Source organism: Haemaphysalis longicornis, unplaced genomic scaffold (genome assembly GCF_048455015.1).
Source record: "Haemaphysalis longicornis isolate Haplotype H1 unplaced genomic scaffold, Haemaphysalis longicornis Haplotype H1 scaffold_1, whole genome shotgun sequence".
Taxonomy (NCBI): Eukaryota; Metazoa; Arthropoda; class Arachnida; order Ixodida; family Ixodidae; genus Haemaphysalis; species Haemaphysalis longicornis.
Genome location: NW_027526203.1, coordinates 91,776,686 through 91,800,679, shown reverse-complemented (window position 1 = coordinate 91,800,679; position 23,994 = coordinate 91,776,686). Strand labels below are relative to the sequence as shown.

Genomic DNA, 23,994 nt, shown 5'->3' with positions numbered 1-23,994 from the left:
GTGGTTTGTGTTTGTATGCGGGATGTTTGCTGTCTGAACTTACGATGTTGAACCCTGGTTATGTATACAACAAACGCCCTCATGCCGTTTTCTTTCTTTTTTTCTAAAAGCGCCATTTTTAAAACAATTTTAACTCGACTTTCTCTCGCTAGATGGTGGTGGCTACCACCTAATTCAATTTTAACTTGACTTTTTTTTGCCAGATGGCGGTGGCTACCACGCAATTAGAGCACCTGAAAAACAAATTTATCCAGCGCTTTAGAAAGCAGCGCAGTCGTTATTAGTCCAGCAGTACTATTGCTACCGGCAGAAGCCACTGGAGTGTTTTTTTTTTCATCCGTGCTGCCGCGGCTTGTTTGGTACGTGTGGGTTAGGTTGGCTCTGTTGGAGAATTTAGGAGAGATCGCTTTACTGGCTGGCTGGCAGGCTCGCTGATGGCGACTGTTGTGCGTAGCAACAACAGGACGATGGTGCGTTCACGGTAGAGGGACTCTGAATACATTGCCGTAACTTGCCGTAACTTGGTCCTCGCCGTAGCTCTCACAACTGGCGGCCAAAGCTGTTTCTCGTTCCTTCAGCGATTCGGGCGAATGACTATATTGGCTGACAAATTATGATAGCGCACGCGTCTCCGCTCCTGTCTCGCCCTCTGCCTGAATCCCACTCAGGGGTAGCAAATAGTGCTTTACTTGTCTAGTTAACCTGCCAGCATTTCCTGTCACCTGTCTCGGCATCCCCCTACTCCGTTTTATTTTAAGGTACATTCTTGTCACTCAGCCCATTACAACTGTCGTTTTAATGAGGTCCTCCTTCCCGAAGGTCTACTTTTAGTGTTTCATGGTTTTTTAGAACTGCTTGAAAAACTGCATTTCTAAGTGGTTCGTCTTTTCTTGTAGATACTCAAAGGGCTCGGTGCACTTCGGCAGATGAGCCACATAGGTAGAGTGCTTGTACTGACGCATTAGGCGTGTTTAATGGAAGCAAAGCAGTAGTGGTGCGGCATCGTGCGCGTGCATCTCTTTTATGAATTTATCTTTGAAGTATTTTTGGGCAGGCTAAGTGGAGTCTGAATAATAAAACAATAAAATGTGCAATGACAACGATATAAAGCTGAACAATGAAATACTATTAAGCAAAGCCTACCTGACACTGTTAGAAAATCGGTGCATCACATAAGACAATTGAATAATTATTGGTGATACATCCCCAAACCGTTTCCGGTTTCCTGTAGAAGTAGAAGACAGTATACTTGAATTCCCGTCCCGCATGTGATGAATTATCAGGCGTGCGTGAGGTAAGCTACTAATAATACTCTTTCGTGCATGAGCATAAAACGTTACGAGGCGCGACTTGCGCTGAAAATAACGCCTTTTCTTGAACGATGTTGCAGGCGAAAACGGTGATGAAATAAATGTAAGAAATTACATCATTAGTCGATCGCCGACGAGCTTCCTGCTTTGCTTTGCTTTGCTTTGCTTGGTCTAGGTCCCAAAATAGGCAACACGTTACCATTCTTATCCATTTATTAGTTCCCCTGATGTTTTATGTAAATTTTTCCAAACCTGGGGTTTTCAGCGAGCAAGTTTTGTCCGTCGAATTCTTTTGGTAATTTTGTTTGGCCTAAATCCTCTTCCGCAACACTCCGGCGTGAAATCTTTAAAAGCATTGCCAATATTGCTGTAATGTTGTCAGGGATTAAATTTCACTCGAAACGCGCTCACAAAACTAACTTCAAAGAAGCAGCAAAATACTAACACACTGTGTATCGTGTACCCATTTCAATCTTGGTACAGCTTAGGTATTTTTTCAAGCGTTGCGGGGAGAGAGGACTGCTTTGTGTACCCATTTTCACAACGCAGCAAATCTAGTTTTCAAAGGGAAAAATGTTCCTACTGATGCGATAAGCATTTCGAGCTTCCAAGGTGTCGCTTTTTGCTGGCGCAGGCAGTCGACCATTTAGAGTTGGAGGAAAACAATGACACCAACCGAGACCAATGTCCCTCCGCAATCACGAGAGCAAGCGTAGTGGTTCCAGCGAAACAATTTCCCAGTGCCGAGAGTATCGTGCACCGCACGGCACAGACGCCCGGATGGCGCGGACGGAGCCAGCGCACGCAGAATGACCTCGTCGCTCCCACCGCGCCTCCTCAGTCACGCTCGGCTGCCATTTGGAAACAATCGTTTCGTCTGAGAGCCGCCAGGCAAAATCGACAAGCACGTGAAAGCCGACGCAGCATGCGAAACGAAGCCACGGGGCGAAAAAGAACCGATAACTGGTGACGTCGCTTGTGTTTGCCGTTCAGCGAGTTACCCTAGAAAGGCACTCAAATTAATTGCAGCGCTCTCGCGACAGCGCGGTCGTGGGCTCTTCCCAGCAGGAGGCGGGCGGACGAGGAACGGGATGGATGACGCCCGACCACCTTGTTCATTACAGAGGCCGTCTTCGCACGAACCGAACCCGATAGCGGCCCGCGGGTTTGTTTTCGGGAGCGTGAAGCGAGCGCAGCGGATAATTTGCCTGACGACCGTCTGCCCGATCACGCACGCGCGACAGGGGCGGAGAGATGAAAGAGACGGAGGATGCTGAGTCCAATTCAGAAAGAACCATTGGTGGGCTTGTTTGTGGGTCACGTTGCGGGAATTTCTTTTGGCCTCGCAGTAGGGATGAGGCGAGGGTAGGGGCCCTTGGCTTGGTGCGTGCGAATGCGATACCACAGCAGAAAAGAAGGGCCACTTCGGTTAGCAGAATAAAAATGCAAAAGCACTGAAACGAAAAGACCGCGCCGGAGAAATTGAGAAAAAGACAAATGTCTCCTGTCGGCATGTGATAGCATCTTTCTTGTGCGCGTGGGTGAAGTTCACGCTAATGGAGAGCCACTCGTACAGCTCCTTTCAGAGGGTACAAAAAGAAACTCGGAAACCCTCTTCAACGACGTTCAGGAGCTTGCAAGCTAAAAATATATGTGCCAGAGCTTAGAAACAGTGCGTCGAACTCATCGAGCCAATATTAGCGAGAGAAAAAAGAAATACAGTTCCACGCTTGCCGTCTGCGAAGACGACGAATGCCTGCTCTCGGTTTTGTCCCAGCAATGCCAGGAATGTTGCAATGACCTGTGAGGCTGGCCATTGTAAAAAGTACTCCTGGAATGTTTGTCTTCAGCGCCCTTTTTCACTTAACCATGTGATTTCAGTATTTTAAAAATAATTTTTCTATACCCCCTTTCATCGCTTCCTTGACTATATCTAGTAAAGTACGTTGTTGGGCTAGTTGGTCGATCATTATTAACAGATGTATAGCACAAAAAAGACGAAGGACAAAGAATGCACGAGGACGAAGTGCAAACTTGCAACTCCTTGTTTATTGAAAGAAGCACACATTTATAACAACAGCGTACATGATAACAGACAACCTACGTGACACATATCAGAAACAAGAAAAAATTTTTGATACCCCACTACACAAACTTATCGCCCCCTTCCCGAGCCACGGGCTTCCAAATAACCAATCTCTTTTGCCGATAAAGCAATTGATGCTCGACTAATGCATCCGTCTCTGGCTTTGTGGATTTCTAGCGCTTCCACTATTTCCCTGGTCGTTTGGTTCTTGCTTCTGAACAAAATCTTGCACTGTCAAAACCAAGGCGCGCATCCACAATCGCGACAGTGCTGCCCAATGTGGCGCTGCTTCTGCCTCACGTTATAGATTGTGGATGCGTCCCTTTGTTTTCACAGTGCAAGATTTTGTTCAGAAGCAAGAACCAAACGACCAGGGAAATAGTGGAAGCGCTAGAAACCCACAAAGCCAGAGACGGATGCATTAGTCGAGCATCAATTGCTTTATCGGCAAAAGAGATTGCTTATTTGGAAGCCCGTGGCTCGGGAAGGGGGCGATAAGTTTGTGTAGTGGGGTATCAAAATTTTTTCTTGTTTCTGATATGTGTCACGTAGGTTGTCTGTTATCATGTACGCTGTTGTTATAAATGTGTGCTTCTTTCAATAAACAAGCAGTTGCAAGTTAGCGCTTCGTCCTCGTGCATTCTTTGTCCTTCGTCTTTTTTTGCGCTATACATCTGTTAATATTGACTCTATCGATTGGTCCCTGTCCTACTCCTGAATGTTTTCACGGGAGATCGGACAGCTGTGTCCAGACGACAACTTTTTTTTTACGTATATTTTGTATATAGGTCCTTGTGCACACGGGAAAACACATGTAGAGTTATTTTGTGAAAAACAAAATTTTTGGTTCTCAAAAAAAAAAAAAAATAGCAAAGCCGGCTCGGGTCACAGGCGCGTTGAGCGGGTCGCGGAAAATTGGAAACTTTTACCGCTGTAAAACACTAATACACCTATCGCCATTGTTCTTTTTATGAAAAAAGTTTGCATACACTCAAACGATTTACCGGATTTGTGTTTGGCTTGCAGAGCGAATTTATTCTAATAAAAATTCTCATATTTGAAAACTTTTTTTCAAAATTGCCTGAATGAGTGGCTTTTTTTCTCCGAATTTCAACAAGCTGGGTAGTTGAAATTTTTTAATGTTTTCCTTCTATACTCTTCCTTGCAATTTTAGTTTCTGAGGTCAGGAATCGTCATTATGAAAAAAAGCCCTGTACTGGAGCAAGGTAATGCATTTTGGTATATTTAAACACAAGAAAAAAAGACCATCTTCGATGTTTTTTAAACTTTCTCAAACTAAAGCCGTGGTTGCTCTCCATCACCCACATCAGAAACATGTTGCACTGTTTTTGTTGTTTTGCAGCTACCGTCGCTTGCTGAATTATTGCAGCTACTGCTACGGCTGGCAGCTACTGCAGCTACTGTCGTTAGCTGAGTTACGCGGTATGTCCACCCATTGGTACCGACACTAGCCAGCCAGGCTACGGGAACAAAAATGCTTTTTCGAAGTTTTTGTATCACACGTTAAAAGTGGCCAAAAAAAAAGCGCCAAATATGGCCTTGTTAGCAGTATTGTGGGGGCATACCCAAGTGGTTTTTCAGAAGCTTATGACCGCAACGTAGGGCGAGAAATGGCGGTTACAAGGACAAAATCATTAAAAACATCACAGCGGTGGCCATGCTTTGTTGAAATTGGACGCGTATGAAGTACATTGACCTACATCTCCGCTTCCAAGCCCATGTTTTGTCGTGTAAATGATTATCGACTGCTGCGCTTTCAATAACGCAACTGGAGAACTGGCCTTTTTAAGTTGTCGCCTTTAAATTATGACCGTAATATTTTGAATGATAAACAGCGGAGTCATGGAGTGATATAAAAATATCTGTATTGAACCACGACTGGAAATTATCCTTATGTTCGAACTATATGCATTTCAGTTCTCTGATCGATTGATTGATTGACTGATTGATTGATTGATTGATTGATTGATTGATTGATTGATTGATTGATTGATTGATTGATATCGCAGTTTACAAACACTCATTGGACCCATAGCGAGAGGCTAGGAAGAGTAATTGACAAAAGCGGGAAATGTCAATTACACATAATACAGGTATAGCTGTACAGACGCTGTAAATATCACTTCCGTGTAATTATGATCATACATTTTTACATAGTCTAGAAGCCTTTCTCTACTGTGTTACTGTGGTACTGGTACTCGCGCTGTTTTCAAACTTCAGGAATAGCACCCTTGTGAAATTGCCTGTTCATTGAAAATTTTAGTACACATGAACTGGTTCCCAATGATCTCTGAGGCAGTATATGCTACTGCAGGGCACTTAGCACCATCGAGACCGTACTTCTTTACTGTCGTTCACTCGAGCATGAATCAGGAGGGCAGTGAGGCTGATCCAAGTGGTCAATAGGGGGTTAGAGGCAGCCAACGTGCTTTACATGCTAACAGTTCCAAGGCGATAGCCGTCTAGCGACCTTCAATACAGGCCAGGACGTACATGCCGGTTAGTCGGCTGAACGAGATATTTTGAACAAAAGCAGTGCTCCTCAAGCACTAATCATTCAGCATTTTATGTCTCTTAAGGATAAGTACCGGTGTGCAGAACTTGACAGTGGCGCATCAGCAGCAAATTTATAATAAGGATCTCTCTGACGGCGTTAAATGTAATATCAGACTATTTGCAGACGACTGCGTAATATATCGTAATATTCAGTCTAACTGTGATCATTACAATCTTCAAGCTGACCTAAACGATGTAGGCGCATGCTGTTCCGCCCGACTAATGCATCTAAACCTTCTAAAAACAAAATTAATTTCTTTCACTAATCAAGCACCCCGTCCATCAATATCTTACATCTCAAACAACAATCTTGTGGAACAGGTTTGTACATACTGAAAGAGGGTTTACTTTCTGGTAGACACAGATGGTCACAGAGGTCCAGAACCGCAGAGGGAGCCAACAAACGATCACACCCAAAGCCGCGCGGACCGAGCTTCTTCTTTCACACGTGCGGCTGGTTGTCTGCCAGCATCATGGCGATGCCTAAGGCCCATAGCCATTACAAGGGATTGTCCGCAGTTCCTAATTATTGCGGCCCGCGTTACCTCCTTCTAAGTGCGCCCCGTAGAATAAAGCCCCATCCTGGCGCCTCCCGGGGCACACGACACTAGGGGACCATAATACGGCTTCAAACGCTGCACATGAACAGTCTCGCTCCCGCGGCGACGGAGGTCTGGGGAAGGTGTCATGAGCTCTATGACGTAGTTGACCGGCGACGTCCGCTCGAGGACATGGTAAGGTCCGTGAAACCAAGAAAGAAGCTTGTACACAATCCTGGTGTGGTGGAGGGAATCCACAGCCACACCATAGATCCTGGAGAATACGTAGGATCGGTAGCTGTACCCAGTCGAAAAACACAAGAGGAATTTCTGTCGCACAACAGAAATTTCTGTCGCAAGACAGGGATTTCTCTTGGGACTACAGGATGGTCTGTCGTGCGACAGGAATTTCTGTAGTACAACTACAGATAATCTGTCGTACGACAGGCATTCCTGTCACACAACAGGAATTTCTGTTGGGAATGCAGGATGGTCTGTTGTGAGACAGGAATCTCTGTAGTAGGACGACAGAATGTCTGTCGTACGACAGAAATTTATGTAGTACAACACACATATCTATCATGCGACAGACATTGTGTAGCCCCACTACAAAAACCTTTGTAGTAGAACTACAAAATGTCTGTCGCATGAGACATTTCTGTTGTACTACAGAAACTTCTGTTGTGCAACACCCTGTAGGCACTAAACAAATTTCTGTTGCACCACAGACTGTCCTTCAGCCACTACGACTAGATTCCGTAATTACTATTATTATCTGCCATGCGACCGAACATTTTGTAGTCCCTGCAGGTTTTTATAGTCTGAAAGAGAATTTTAGATTTTTTGCAAAAGTGTCGCATGACAGACCGTTCAGTATTGCTACAAAATCTCTTGCTTACACTGTCGGAAAACACTGTTTTCCGGAAACACTGTTTACACTGTTTTCCAGCATTAGGAGAGCGATGGAATACGCCGGAAAGAACCGAATACACTGCAAAACGCAGAGCTGGACAACATCAACGTGGGGACCGCATTTTCAATCGAGAGAGCGATTGAATATGCTGGAGACAACAGAAAACATCGGAAAACGCCGCGCTGAACGACAGCAACGCGGGGTGGTTGCTGGAGAGCATTGAATAACACGGGGCCATTGCCTTTGAGGACAGAGCTTCAGACTGGGCGAACGGGATAGCACGATAGTACGGGATAGTGTGGTACCGCTGCTTGGCTGGACACGGGAATGCCGCGCGCCGCCTAAGGGGTGGACTGGTTGTATTCCAGCGCCGCGATCGACGCAGATGCTCCGAAACTTGGTGTTTGCGGCTCGTGCGGTGCCGCAAATTCCCACTTTTTTATCGTGCGCTGCACGAAAACAACTGTGCGTGCGAGTGACGGTCATCTTGTTGAATTGCATCGCAAGCGTCTGTTGTAATGAACGTTTGTTGCATTACTGCCATTAGCATTCCGGCCGTGTTTGAAAAAAACCTTCACTACAAGTTTGCAATTAACAACGCACCTTAGCACAAGTCACTGTAAAGTTGTAACATCTAAGCGTAGCCCCATAACCAAAGAAATGGATACATAAAGAACTTCGCAAATTCCTTTGGTTCTTTGAGGCAATTGCAATTGCATATATTGTACTGTGGACAATATTTGATTAAAGAATGAGGCAATAAGGGTAGCCCGTCGGCAAAGCGGGCGCATAAAGGACAAGCAAGACGTGCTTTTTGAAGACGTGGTGTAATAATTGCAGTGCACATTCTGACACGCATTTCTGGGCGTCTTTGAGAGCCCCCTTGTTTCAATCTGCGTGCTGTTGTTATATTTTTTAGCACGCAATTTGTTTATTTTAACGCGAAACATGTGTCCAATCAAGTCTAAATAGTTAAAATAAGATTTTAAAAACAGCGAACCAGTTGCCGCTACCTCTGTGAAAAAAAAATAAACGGCGGCAGTGAACTCTTTGCATTACCGAGATGTGTTAAAAAATAAATGTAGAAAGAAAGAAAACGCGCGCCTTCCCTGTAGCCCGGCCCTTCGGAAGAAGTTCGGGGAAGCATCGTCACCACTGAAGGCATGTCGCGGCGCGACAGCACTCGCGGACGGGGAGACCACAATACGAAGAATCGAGAGGGGTGAGGAGGGGTAGCGAAACAAGTTCTCGGGATCGGCCGGTTCCCTCCTTACCCTTCCTTTGTTCCCTCCTGCTTTTCGTCTTTCGGTCAAAATTTGGCGGTGGCAGCGTGGCCGAGTGGCTCGTTCACATTTCACATCGGTGCTTTGCCTAGTTGAAGTTACGCGTAACTTTTTGTAAAAGCGTGCATCTTATGTCTCCGCGAAGTGTCAGCAGCAACATTTGAAGCTTCGGAAGCTGTGGTAAAAGCAAGATCAGTGGTCGGGATTTCAAGCATCTCGAAGCGACGACTAACCGTGGTGCTTGGGATTAATGGCACTTTCATGCAACTGAATACGACGAATCTCGTAGGCAGTGTAATTTCGAATACGTGCGATGTGCTTCGAGAATCGACTGAACTTGCAATGACCCCTGCGTGACTGCGGCAGGTATCGTGCGTGCGTACTCTTCGAGATAGTGCAGCACCACAGAGACGTGCGCTTTTCGCCACAGGATACCCTTCCACGCCTGGCTCGTCGAATGCATTGTCAACGGATCAAGGTTCACCAAGGCAAGCATTCCAGCTAATGATTGACTTTCCATTTTAATTCTCACACGTTCTCTCACGTTTTGCTGTTTAAATAAAACAGGTTCAAGAAATATTTGTTTACTTGTGTTGTAATGGCCCTAACTAACGTAAGGAACGAATTTTCGAACGGGTATTGTCCACGCTCGTTTAATATTTTTTTTTTCTATCCGGGAGAATAAATTTGCTTTCATGAGCAGACCGAGCGTCACTGACGGAACGCGATGATGAGACGCGATTTGTCCCTGCTTCAGAAGCACGGCCAAATCATCTGAAAAGTGCCCAAATGAGTCTGGCTAAATTTTGTAGTGCTATTTAGGTTTCCCTGACGGAAAGACTTCTGTATTTCTTGTTCAAAGCTACGCGGGTTTGTAATTACACGGCTATTAAAGAAAGTTTCACTGTAGAGTATGCAATTAAAATCAAAACATCCCCCTCGCGAGGGGCACGATCAAATGCAGAGCATTTTCGCGGGGGGCGTGCCTGCAAGTCTTATGGATTACGTATTGCTTGTTGTTGTTGTAATTGTTGTCTTCCAGCGTAGACATTGTCGATTAAGTCGATGGTGAAACGTGAAACGTGCCGTGAACCCCCTGCCGCGGCTATTACGCAACGTGGAGAGGCTACGACGCAACGTGGCGCGGCTATGACGCAACACAATCCAACACAATCCACTTTATTCCAACCCAATCCAAATCCAATCCAAGCCAAGCCAAGCCAAGCCAATCCAATCGAATCCAATCCAATGCCCTTCGCGAGAGAGTGTTATAGCGCCGAAATCGCGCCACCACATGAACGCGAACCGAACGCGGCGAGAGAGGGTGTTGCGAGCGGAGAGAAGGCGAGGAGGACGCGGGGGAGAGGGCGCACCTGTGGCCGACGGTTGAATGAGTCAAGGATATAAGGTGCGTGCGTAACTTTCCATTCTGTGTCGGCTCCGCGGAGCAGTCGGTAAAGTGCCGTGTACCTTGCGTTCCGCCCGCAGAGTCGTGGGATCGAAACCTGGCGCCGGAAGGTATTATTTCTTTATATAGTGTAGGGTGCGGACTACGTAGTGATGCGGACTACGGACGCCAACGCGGGTGACATCGTGAGTTACTAAAATGCTCTGCATTTAAAAAAAGCCTAGCGCGAGCAACGGCCTGGAGAGGGCGTGGTCTCCGGCGTGTTCCAGCGGCTGCCGTATCCACGAGTTTCCGCGTGCGCAGTGTGCGTGTGCACGAGTTTACGCGACTGCACATGCATCACGCATGTGCAGTCTGCGTAACATCAAACTTTTGTATTTCATGCATGAATGTACCACTCGTTGCATTGCTTACATTGCACCGCAGAAATTTGGGCTAGTTGGTGATACGACTTCGACATGGTAAAAGGCTCACAAGACGGGGACATAAGAAAAGACAGTGACACGGGACGAGCGCTAATGACGCGGGATTAGTGCTCGTCCCGTGTCACTGTCTTTTCTTGTGTCCCCGTCTAGTGCGCCTTTTACCCTGTCGAAGACCACATTGCCTTTTGGTACAGCTTTCTGAAATCAGTTATTCACTGAAAACAATTTTAAGCTTGTTCCAGAAAGGCAAGAATGCCCCCAAATGGTTATGTTTGTTGGTCATATTTTTATTGAAATTGTTATGCACATCCTGCATACTTCAGGTACTTAATAGAAAAACATCCCGGGAAGTAAATTTCTTTTGCAAAACAAGTTGAAATTCGAGACATGACAGGGTTTAGTACTATGAAAACAGACATGACAGGATTTACTACAGACTACAGAACAGGATTTACTACAGACTACAGGGCAGGATTTACTACAGACTACAGGACAGGATTTACTACAGACTACAGGACAGGGTTTACAACAGACTACACGACAGGACTTACTACAGACTACAGAATGTCCCATTCCCTGACAGGATCATTCTGTCGTATTTTTCTCTTGCGTTTTTCGACTGGGTATCGTCTTGCCGAGATTTTTGCTGCCACTGATCTTGAGTCGTAAAGGACCTTGAAAGCCGTCGGCATTCTTCTGCGTACTTGGCAGCTTCAGAAGCCGGGGAGCATTCGGAGCGATCCGGTCGGTAGGGGAGAACCGCATCAATTGCGCATCATGGCTCGCGACCACACAGGAGGAAAAAGGGCGAGAAACCTGTTGTGGCCTGAATGGCTGTATTGTACTCATAAGTCGTAGGGCAGCATAAGGTACCAGTCACCGTGATACGCTGAGATGTACATCGACAGCATGTCGCCGAAGCGCTCAAGGAGGCCGTTTGTCTGCGGATGGTACGCTGTACTTGTGCCATGGATAACACAGCACACAGCTAGGAGGGCACGAATAACGTCTGACAGAAACACACGTCCCCTGTCGCTGATTAGCTCACGAGGCGCCCCATGCCGCGGAATGAAGCGCCGTATGATGAAAGAGGCGGCTTCTCGTGCTGTGGCGGCAGGCAGCAGAGCAGCAGTTTCCGCATAAATTCGCGTCAGGTGATCGACGGTGACGATACGCTATCGGCTACCGGAGACTGTGTTGGGCAAAGGTCCATATAGGTCTGCACCAATACGGTCGCATGGTTTCTCCGGACAAGGAAGCGGCTGCAGTGTACCCACCGAGCTGGAAGGCGGAGACTTGCGACGCTGGCAGGTAGTGCATGACCTAACGTACTTCCGCACAAAGGTGTACACGCCGCGCCAGTAAAAGCGGAGTCGGGCACGGTGGTACGTTTTTAGCAAGCCAGCGTGGGCACACGTTGGATCGGCATGAAGCGACGCGCAAATGTCGGTGCGAAGGTACCGACGAATTACGAGCAGCCACTTTCGCCCTTCGTTCAGGTAATTCCGCCGGTAGAGTCCCTGTCCTATTCACCCCCTTCTTTATTCCGTACCCCAGGGACTGGGTTGTATGCCGGTGAGCCCATGGGCTCAAAATTATCCCCAGTCCATTTCTTTTCCTTTTGACAAGTGACAAGCAGGCTTACAGTGTGCAAACCAAGCTTCTGAGACCTCACAGTGAGCACAAATGTTCTGTGACGGCTGCTCTGTTGACGATTTGCGTTCCTTTTAAAATCTAACAGGTGCCTGCAACAGCGAGATGTGTTTGCATTCTTGCGTATAAAGTCGCTTACGAACCATAAAGACGGCAATAAATGAAGTTGCGCTGTTGCAGATGTAGTAAAACATTTCCTTTTTATTTCTCGTTGCAAATCAGCGTAACGGGTTCCCGGTAACTACTTTGTTTTGTAAACTGAATATCGCCTTTGTCTTGGCATTTAATTCTTGAGGATTGGTAAAAAATTAAATTCTGCGCATTTCATTTTTTTTTCGGGAAAAGAACGGGAACGTTGCAAGAGCAGCGAGAAGAGAACGCATGTAACGCGCGCGAAAAGCCAAACTATGGTTATCAGTATTACTTACAATCGCAACTACACTAGGCGCCATGTTCTGTATCGGTGAAAAAGCAGTACGCGTATTTTCCAAAATGATTAACCCCCCTTTGGTCCGAGATTATCCAGGAATGGTGGGACACCTTTTTCAAAATTGTATTGAAAGCAAGCATTGTGGGAAAAATTAAAAAAAAAACCAGCGAGTCATGGCACACACCCCACACACAAGTGGGCAACAACGTGCATTAAATATTACGCGTTTTCTCCTCTTTCTTTAAACTTAGGTCCACCTTATGAGGTTAAGACGTGACCAAATTAGGCATTCGGTTATGCTGAGTGAGACGTTTCTGGACAAGGTGATTCATGTCGGATTTGAAAATGATATATATGTAAAAGACACACAAAATGCCACATGACTGACGCAAACTCACAACTGCTTAATTTTACCGAAACATTCCCCCTAAATACTCTTGCGCATCCATAGAAACGTATTTTAAATAATACGTAAAATTAGCAAGTCGGTACAGTTGAATAAATGTTTATTCCTCCTCCTGAGTATAACCAACGACTGTCCAAAAATGGTATTTATTTTAGAAAAGGTACGGGAAGGACACGATCACACAGACGCTTGCGGGTGTAAAATACGTGTCCGGTAATGTATGGGCGATAGCGCACGGGTCGTGTGCAGTGTAAATGTTTGTTTCTTTCTTCTTTCTATAAGGACACATCGCAATTTTACAAGGGTGTGGAATTTGCACGCGTATGCACAGGTCTTGTCGCTTCTTACCCGTTTCGCGTACTGAACGTTTATCCTTTAAATAATCGCCACGCCACCTTCAAAAAGCACCCTTGGAGGTTCCCGAAACGGCAGGCGACTGCACTCAACAATACGAACAGTGCAATGTGTGGAAGCAATGTTTATAACACGTTTCACACTCAAGCGTGACCACAGCGAAGATGTTTCGTGGAATTAAACCAGCGCAGTAACCCGCAACGGCCGCTGATTATTGCGTTTCTAGAGGAAACGAGCACGCAGAGGTTACTATGTCATTGCTTACTGCCAAACGAGCACAAATATTGGTTGTTTTGTCGTGTGCAGCACGCGCCTTGCGCCACACGCAACGTGAAAACGCAGACGACGCGAGAGCGCCATCCACACAAGGAGCGGTTCGTACCGCCGCCGCAAGGGGCCGACTGTGTTCGCGCTCGAGGCGAATAGTAGGGGGCGACAAAGGAATATGCCCAGTGTACGTCGGAAGAAGGCGTTTATTTGCGCCAACCCCTTCAGTTACATTTCAACATCCCCGTGGGTGAAAAGGGGCGATGGGCAATCCGGCGCCACCAGCAACTCTGCGCGTCATCGGCGCCCTGAACCGGTGGGCTGAGCAATAAGGGCAAACTCTGGGGTGCTGGCTGATGGGCTCGCAATAGAAAGACACTGTCCTTCCGTTCCCAGGCGCGTACCGCACGGCGTGATCGTAGAGTGTCAGGTACGGCTAATATATGAGCGAAGGGACTGAGAATCAACCTAAGGCACGGGCCGGCAGCCGGAAGGGCTTGCAGGCTTAGAGCCGGAACAAAAGAGCTGCGACCGGGCGGGGAGGGAAATCGTTACGCACCTTGGGCTGTCAGCCCGAGCGTCTCCCCGAACGGACCCCAGCGCAGGATGCGCGTTCGCATCCCGGCGAGAGTGGGGTTCGGGAATCGTTCAAACGGGCCAATGAGGTTAGGTTAGCTGCGTGACAGTGTTTTATCGACGCAACGGTCGCTACAGCCTTCACCTCAGGCAGGAGTTTGAGAAGACGGTCCGTCTCTACACAGTGGCGCCGAGACGAGCCGGCATTTCGGGGAGAGAGGGAAAAAGCACCGCGCAACAGCACAAACCTAGGGATCTCGCAATGGCTCGGGCGTCAGGATCCCCACAGTATTTACAATGGGGCACTCGAAAGACAATCGGCTCTTAGGCCTTTGACACGACCGTGTAGCCCATGTATAAGGTGGAGGACATTTTAGTTCAAAATAGTGAAGGAAATGGGCATGGGCGGGTCACGTAACACGCATGAGGGAAAGCAGGTGGACCATACGTTCAACAGAGCGCAATAGACCGCAGACGCAATGGGTCGGCCGAGAACTCGATGGAGAAATGAGCTACGGGGAAAGCATGGGCTCATCTAGCAAAAAAAGCATGTTTGTGTGCAATTTGCGATTGCGCATACTTCGAAGCTCATTCGGGAATCGTTCAAACTGCAGAGCCTCGTTCAAATTGCCGAGCCTTTAACGGGCCGACGCACCGCAGGTGATGAGGCGCGCCGTAGTGGAGGGCTCCTGAATTATTTCGCCACCTGTGAATATTTAATGTGCGCCGAAATTTTGTACACACGGGCATTTTTGCTTTTTGCCTCTATCAGAAAAGCGGCTGCCGCGTCCGGAAATCGAAGCCGGCCTAAGCTCCTAAGCTTCAGCTTAGGAGCACAACGCGTTAGCCACTGGGCCACCCCGCGGTATCGAAGCTGAATCAAACCTAGAACTGCTCATATTTTATACTAGCGTACAAACATGGCACTGTTTGTTTTCCTTCTGCGACTTGGGCATCTTACTGTCTGCATAACACACCAACCCAATCGGCTCGACTACAAAGTAAAGAACAATGGTCGCATTTAGCCGTGAGACGTCCGCGTTTAAATCTCGAACCAGAAGAATGGGCATGTCATCGGTGAGCGCATGAATCGAAGATGCGCCCGCAGACTGGAGACAAGTTTGCCGCTGGAGACCAATTTGCTCGGGACATCCCACTCTCGTGAAGCATTTTGGCGCTGGTTGTGTTTAGCGCAAGCCGAATTCGAATGCATTTTTTAATTGCATTCGATTGCATTTTTATATTCGCAACAGACGGGGTGGCTATCCCGGGGGCCGGTGCAAACACCCGAAAAACGAGAAAAATCGCTTATATACAGGCTGATACGGACACTGAACGTGCGCCGACTTTATTGAGCAAAATCGGTCAATTCATAAGTATGTATTGCGGTGCGCATGCAGTCATTTTCAAACCTGTCTCAATAAGCCAGAATAAGTCCCACTGACCGTGCTGCAAACAGTCTGCCGCGTTCTGTACATCGACGTAAATGTGCAAGTCCGGCGCCTGCAATGACGAAAAAACGAATGTTCGCGGGAAAATTGTGCGGGCACTCAAAGCAAAGCGCGGCAGCGTCTGCCCATTGCGTCATATGAGAGCGGTCACCCCCACCGTGTTAGGACAAATACAACCAGGAACAAAAAGACAGTAAGAAGGTTCAGGGGCCCTTCTTATTGTCCGTGTTGTTGTTCTGGTGCAAACGCACGCGTTGCGAACACAAAGCGGGCAGGAGTGTTTACTTTGCACCGCTTTCGCTTGATATATGGTGGGAGTTTAATGTGTACGGCCCCCTTCTTGTACTCATTCTCAAATTGGAAATGAAGGGAGAGAAAATGAGGGTATGGTAGTGCTTTGTTCCAGAAAAACGTACGGTGGATGCTTAGAGCTTGATAAGAATACTGTTGATCTGCTGTTTGGTGGCCGCGACCTCGTTGCTCGCCATCGCCAGGAGCGGCCCGGTCGCTACGTGCGCCTCCCACGTGCGGCAGGTGCCTGCCCTCCTCGGGCGCAGCGGTTTCCCTTCCCAGGCGCGTACTTCTATTTTCTCCATCTCACAAGGATTTTCTGCGTGTCACATTGAATACAGAGATCGGGGCTGTCCACTGAAAAACATGTGCGTCAAATATAGGAGCGGAGGACACTGTCCAAATTCAGATTTCCAGAGACCTCCTCTTAAGATTTCATGTAGCGTTTCCTTTCACAGAAAGACATCATGAGGCCGGGGCAAAGCACGAGCCCTGCGCTTACTTCTTGCCTTAGCAATAGAAGGATCGTGCCGGTAAGAATATGACGGTGTGATCCTGGGATGCGAGAAATGGGGTGAGACAAGAGTGGAAGAAGAGCAGGATTGGTGCACATCCCAATTACGTAGTGCAACGATAGCCAATCGCAACGCGCACAGGCAGCTTTGACTTCAAGCCGGGGAGGACGCGGCTACCGCTGCTGCTCTAGTTTCTCGGGAGGGTATGGACACCTTAGGTGGCTTTGGAGGATGGAATGAGAACGACAGTGGTGGATGGCCGAGACCGCTGAACAACGAAAGGAGCGATATGCAGCCAATGTCGCCGCAAAGAGAGCATAGGTAAGCACTGAGGGAAAGGAAAAACGCAAAGAACTCATGTGGCGCATCAATGACGCGTGAGTAACGTCACACGGCGGGTATCAGATATCGTAGTTCAGCGTGCATGCCAATACATTCTTTAAGCTCTTGAGGCAAAGGATAGAGATGCTATCGCATTCCTAAGGATCGACCAACGTATCTTTCATCTGTTTTTTGCGACCCCTTCCTCGCCAGCCCTATAAATTTTAATTATGCAACGACCAGTGTACTGACCTTATTGTAGTCCAAGTCTTCAACAGCACTGGCCGGCTTTGGTGCGCATACCAGGGCTTCTGCAATGTAAAGAAATAAACAATAATTTAGGTTACACAACAAAAAATTCTTTGGCGTTCACAACGAGTGCCAGAAGACCAGCATTTTTTGTGCATGAAATGATGTCCCTCAAGAGCCGGCCTTGGTAACCCTTAAAAATGTTTACTGTCGGGGCCACCATTACGGACACTACGGGGATGTGTCAGGAACTGCATCCACGTCGTACCTGTGGCCCCATTCTCGACTTCATTTTCTGGGAATTTGTCTTCTTCACTGGAACAGTTTTTCGATAGGCTCTTATACGAGTCACGTGATTCGGCTGACAAAATGTTTCTGTACGCTTTCGTAATTTTGGCGTTTCATGACGTCTAGACCCCTGTTAGAAGGGCTACCTCTTTTATGCCTTTCAATCGTGTCGCCTCCATGGCTGGCGTTCAAGCGTTAATGAAAAGGCACCTAGTAGATCGATGTATTTTTCCGTTGCTCTACAACGAAATACTGCGTGCGCAGCGCATAAAAGCCACGCTATCTTAGCAATTCACTTCAACTGCAACGTCACGATGAATTTCACTATTCGCCGGGAAAGATTACGTCAAACGTTAAGCGCTTCACTTGCACAAAGGTCGTGTCGACTTGCACTCCCATAAAGCGACGTTTGGTTGCTGTTGCCTAAAGCGTGCAGAAATATTACAGCGGAGCCTCTCGTTGGTCGGAAAATTTTGTGTCGGGAACAAACAACCCAGGCAGGACCCAACACTTCGCGCCCAAGACGCCGAGCGCATGCGTCAGGCTAATTACGCGTACAGCATAGAGCTCAGTATTGGTTTCAATGAAGAAAACCCCAGAACAAGAATCAAACCGCATCATGGATGATACGGCCCTGTGAACAGTGGGAACACCGCCCCACGCGTTCCCGGTAAAGATTAGGTTGCAGCTGCTTGAGGTCATTCGAAGCGCTCATGTAAAGTGGAATTGCATAAACCCATTCAGCTCGTTCTAAGACTGTCATGATTAGATGGTCGCAGAACCAATCACGGTCTACCACAGTGACCACAAAGCCCGTTATCATTACCATTAATTCAAGAAGCGTCTCGTCTCGTTTCGGACACACGAGGGCAAGGTATCCGAAAAAAGAAAAATGGCAACGAGCCTGCTCACGCCGCCGCGCGCGCACTATCCTTTCTTGCAGGCGGCAAAGAGACAGAGGCAGAAAGACTCAGGTACAGCACGCAAGACAGAATGGTGACCTACAACGAGATCACGAAGGCGTCCCGACTGGCTCGAAGGAAGCTCCCTCCACCCAGCGACAAACTGGACAGAGCCCAGGCGGTAATATTTCTCTAGACACAGACGGGGACCTGCACGACACCACTACTCCTGCACAAGATGCATCCCGAGACGTACCCTGACAGCAAGTGCAAGGTCTGCTGCAGGGAGACGCCGACTCTCACGCACGCTCTGTGCGACTGAAAGAAGCATACCGTAGAAGCAAAAATAGAAACTCTATCCCGCGACTTCAAGCGGCACTGTCGCCGTACGACCAAGACAAACGGCTCTTGGCCGTGCAGCAAGCGCTCCCGAAGGCGAACTAGGCACGGTCGACGGGCGTGACGCGGGACAACGATGGCACCGCGTTGGTTTTGCAGGCTAATTAAACTTTTATACCACTACCACTCCACTACCACTCCAGCGTTAACTAATAATAAAACATACCCCCAATAGCATGCGTGGTGTTTGATACAGCTTCGCTGGACCTTTACGTTCGCAGGGAAGGATAGCGGCCAATTTTTTTCATGACCTTTCAGAACCATAAGTGCTTCAAAAATTTACAGCAGCCGCGGCTTCGCTCGAGCTGCCATTTAAAACAGCTGACTTGCCACATGAATCTTACTTATGACAGGACACGAGTCAGAAACACTTGGATGAGCATAAAAGCAGCGTTCTGTTTCGGTTGTACAAGTCACAACAATATTGTCCTTATTTTTTCGGTGTAACAGCTTCACGAAGGGGCAGCACCTCCCCTTACACAGAACCCCACTCGATACGTTCGTGCATGCTTCTCTAAGCTTGTGGGTCACACCATCCAAGCCGAGGCCAAAATAAAACAAAAGTAAAATGATGAAGCTGCGCCAATCGTGTTCCAGCTTGAGAAGTGAGTGAACCAGCGGCCTCAGTATGATTTTCTCTCATTCTGGGAAGCATTTCCCGGCCATCACCAGATCACAGAACGCGTAAACACGGCTTGAAAGGTGTGTGCTATACCAGCAGCCGACACCGTGCTGACGGTGGTGGCAGTGTGTCAGCACACATACAGTGCGACAGTGAGCATTAAACGGGTAGTTACATTTTGTGATATTAAAAGCGGAAAAAGACACACATACACACACACACACACATATATATATATATATATATATATATATATATATATATATATACATTTTCTTTATTTTCTTCATTTTCTTCATTATATATATATATATATATATATATATATATATATATATATATATATATATATATATATCTATGTAAGAAAAGAAAACTTTGAACAAGGTAAAAGCACGAATGTTGCCAACGTTTCAGCAAAGAGACTTGCTTTCGTCAGGGGAAGTCTCTTTGCTGAAACGTTGGAAACAACCGTTCTTTTACCTTGTTCAAAGTTTTCTTTTCTTTTGTTCTCTACCATCTTCAAAAGTTCTACTGCTCCATATAAACATGTATATATATATAGATCACGAGAAGGGCTGTCTTAGGTTGCCGTAACAAATAATACAAAATGGGTATAGCTTCTAAGAAAACTGTTTATTTGTCGACGTTTCGGTTGGATGCCGACCTTTATCAAGACAACATTTCGTATTTCCCTGCACGTATTTATAAGCTCGTCGTCCAATGACGCCGAAAAAAAAAAGAGAGGGGGGATTTGGGGAGAAAAGCAACAACAAACGCACACTCTCGGCGAGGTGAGGTAAAGGTTTCCAAAAACGAGAACGAGACAAAAAAGGGAAAAAAAGAAAACAAAAACAAACATAAACATGCAGAGGGGAGACAGAACTCTTTCAAAACGCTCTTCTCTATCATTCGTCAGCTTGTAGACAGAGCGACAGGGACCGCCGTATCGTTGGCGTCACTGAAACATGTGTGCGGCTGCCGCCGCTTCCTGTAACCTCTTCCCCTAATGTCAGTGACCATTGCCATACAGTGCCCCCCAGTGATTGTGAGATCCTCCCTGTTACTGCTTTGCGCTTTCCTTTCTTGAGCAGAGCGGCGCCCTTTTGAAGCCGGCGGTCCCTGTCACTCTTTCTACAAGCTGACGAGTGGTAGAGAAGAGCGTTTTGAAAAAGTTGTGTACTCTTCTCTCCCCTCTGCATGTTTAGGCTTGTTTCTGTTTTCTTTTTTTTTTCCTTTGATTTCTATTTCTCGATTTTGGAAACGTTTACCTCACCTCGCCGAGAGTGTGTGTTTGTTGTTGCTTTTCTCCCCAAATCCCCTCTCTCTCTTTTTTCGGCGTCGTTGGACGACGAGGTTATAAATACGTGTAGGGAAATACGCAAAGTTGTCTTAATAAAGGTCGGCATCCGACCGAAACGTCGACAAATAAACACTTTTGTTAGAAGCTATACCCATTTTTACCATATATATATATATATATATATATATATATATATATATATATATATATATATATATATATATATATATATATATATATATATAGAAAGATAGGTCGGCAGTCTACAACGCCAAAGGAGGCATAGGGGCGTGGTTAGGCTCTTTTTTTTACTACGGTTAATGAAGTAAACATTTTTTTAAATATACGAAAGAAAGAAAGAAAAACACGCGCCCAAAGTGGGGACCGAACCCACGCCTTTCGGTTAGATCCCGAATGCCTTACCAATTCAGCTATCTGGGCGACTGTGTTCTCCTTCCCTCTCTCGGGGTATTTATATTTACTAGAAGCCTAGAAGAGCCTAACCACACCCCTATGCCTCCTTTGGCATTGTAGACTGCCGACCTATCTTTCTATATATATATATATATATATGTATATATATATATATATATATATATATATATATATATATATATAGAAAGATAGGGTGTCGAACCGGAACCGAGCCGAAAAAAGAAATAATCCAGGCAGCACAGAAAACGTGGCCAGCCTTTGGCTTATTTTTGGCCGATGCCTGGCCTGTTTGGCCATTGGCAAAGTTTGGACTGCCAGAGAACTTGTGTTGTTTGGCATGCATTTGGTCACGGAATACTTGTTGTCTCTTCGGCCAGCCGAGGTCTTTACACCAAAGGCAAGCATCTGGCCACAGAGAACATGTTTTTTCATTGGTCACCATACGTCCGACGACGAACAGCGCGCGCTTGGCCACAGATTACTTGTTTCCTTTTTGGCCAGGTGAGGTCCGAAGACGAACTGCAAGCGTCTGGTCACGGGTGCCGCGTTGTCTGTTTGGCCAGTCAAGGTCCCTAGATTAACGGCAAGCATCTGCCCACGGAGTACACGCTTTCTCCATGGCCACCATACGTCTGATGACGAACAAAGAGCGTCTGGCCACGCAGTAATCGTTTCCAGCGGGAGGCGGAACACGAACGGCAACAGTCTGGCCACGAATTGCTTCTTTCCAGTTTGGCCAACGAAGGTCCGAAGACGAACGACAAGCACCTGGCCGCGGAATACTCGTTTTCTCTGCGGCCACCCATGTAGAAAAGATCTCCGGACAGAGAATTGCGCGTGTGTACGTGACGACCTCTGAAAGGAGGGGTCGCGGTGGGCGAAAAATACAATGTTGCGGGGGAACGAGCCGCTTGTCCGCGGGGACTCTATGGCATGCAGTAGCATCGTATGTAGCTTCGCGAGCGCCAGGCGGTGGCAGTGACCTCTACCGCGAATCTCCCTTTCTGTGAGTCAGCTAATGATGGCCATTGTAGGCAGAAAGATCTCTCATTTAGTTTATAAGCTCTGATAAAGCAGGCAGGGCTGCTGACATGAGACTTGGTTTAACTGAAATATTAGTGTGTGGGATGCTAAATTCTACTTCAAACATTTTTTTCGCGCCGAAGCTGGCTTAAACAAAAGGCACACCTAAATGCTACATTTACATCACACGAGGATATCAAGTTAGCGGCGCAAAGTCGCCGTAAGTGCATTCTTTTTTTAAAAAACAAAAAAAAACGGCAGCTGTTGCAATGGATCTAACTAGCATTCGTGTTGTGTTTGGAAGCACTGCGCCACTCTGGTTACTTTAGGCGTGATACCCATGGATAAAAGCAAAAACAGGCAATGAGCACGTAGACAAGTCATTTATTTTCTTTTTACCAGCCTACCAAGCACATGCATATGCTCCTAGCTTACAGCTAAGCCCCGTGATACACGTGGCGCTACTGATTCACATCAGCCTTTCATTTGAGACATGTGCTGTGTAATAAATAACATTAAATTTGCGTCGTAATAACAACATACCCCTTAGCCCTGCAATGCATGACTGCATACTTTCCTGTGCCACAATGTCTTGTGACCCAGCTGCTTCGCCGAAAACACGATGTTTCGTCATTGGTGAGTGGAACGTCCTTGACGCTTCATTTCGGTGATATTTCCTATAGAATTCAGTACCTGGACAAAAAAAAAGAACCTTTCGAGGATTCGAAATATGGAATTTACGATAGCTACAGGCCATGCTGAGGTTTTACGCTCTAATATATATACAGTCAAACCCGGTTATATCGAACTCGCAAAAAAACGCCCGCGAGTTCGATATATGGCATAATTCGATATATGCATGCCGAAGAATTGGACAGTATAAAAGCACCTACCGTTTATTAAAGCACTTCATTAATGAAACAAACTCATTTCCGCAAGAAGTAGCCCTGAATTTTCTTCTGTTTAAGCAGCTTCGCTGCCTGCGAAGCTGGCAGCGAAGCGCGTCGTCGAAGCGCATCGTGGACTGCAAAGCGCGTCGTCCCCGCGAAGCCGTGGTGACGACGGACTTCTTCTCACCACGTTCCACTCTGTTTATAATTTCCTGCTCCACGGAGAAAGGCAGGTTCTGCCGCGTCGCGCTAGCCATCACGGCTACACAGTACAAGTCCAACACACGCCGACCATTCGAACACTCCGAACGCAAAAACAGCAAAAAAAAAACAACGCGCGCATCTCCAGCGACCAGAGAACTGGAGTGGTAACAGCCTGTGATTGGCTGTCACAGCAAACGGGGTGGGAGGGCCAGGATCATTTTTATGTGGGGGGTCGTCGACGGCGGCTTCGCGACGCGGAAACAGCCCGAGAGACAGAGAGGGAGAGAGAGCGAGGTGAAGGAGCTGCACAGGAACCGCCAGGCTAAACCACTTTTCGAGGGTGTGTCGGTGGGTTTCTCCTCTGCTGCGACGGAAAGCCAACTTGGGGGGGCACTTTTGCGCCGCTGGCGTTCGATATATCGGTAGTTGCTGCTATTTATGTTCGATGTAAGCGTACTTTTTGCTATACATTCTCATAGACTACATTCCGTGCGCAGAAATAGTTCGATATAGAGGATAATTCGATGTAAACGGGTTCGATATAGTCGGGTTTGACTGTATATGAAACGCGAATGCTCTTAAACGACGTGAGTTATTCATCAAAAGGGGTGGGAACCACGGAAGTGGCGAAGCCCTATATTTCTGGCACCCAGGGCTGAAGAACTCTCCTGACATGCACAGAGGATAATACAAGCGTTACGAGGTTTCACGCAGGTTGTTGAATCGAAGCTATACATACGACGATTGTGAATACCTTAATAGTACGAAATCACGTGCTGGGTGCGTCCTGAATTTGGAAATAATGTATTCCGTCGGTGTGATGAAACGCGTATGCGTGTTATAACATGGAGATTTAAAGGAACGTTACGCGGTG

The 23,994-nt window shown here is 47.0% G+C and overlaps 1 protein-coding gene across 12 annotated transcripts in view; it reads right to left on the bottom strand.

The window, feature by feature from the left end:
• The window catches only part of LOC144178022 (papilin-like), a 758,094-nt gene that overhangs the window by 639,220 nt on the left and 94,880 nt on the right, over positions 1–23,994 (bottom strand). For all 12 annotated transcript variants that reach the window (XM_077705608.1, XM_077705588.1, XM_077705615.1 and 9 more), the window contains exon 2: positions 17,058–17,116. In XM_077705608.1, coding sequence (XP_077561734.1) covers positions 17,058–17,116 — 59 coding nt within the window. The remainder of the gene's footprint in view (positions 1–17,057; positions 17,117–23,994) is intronic.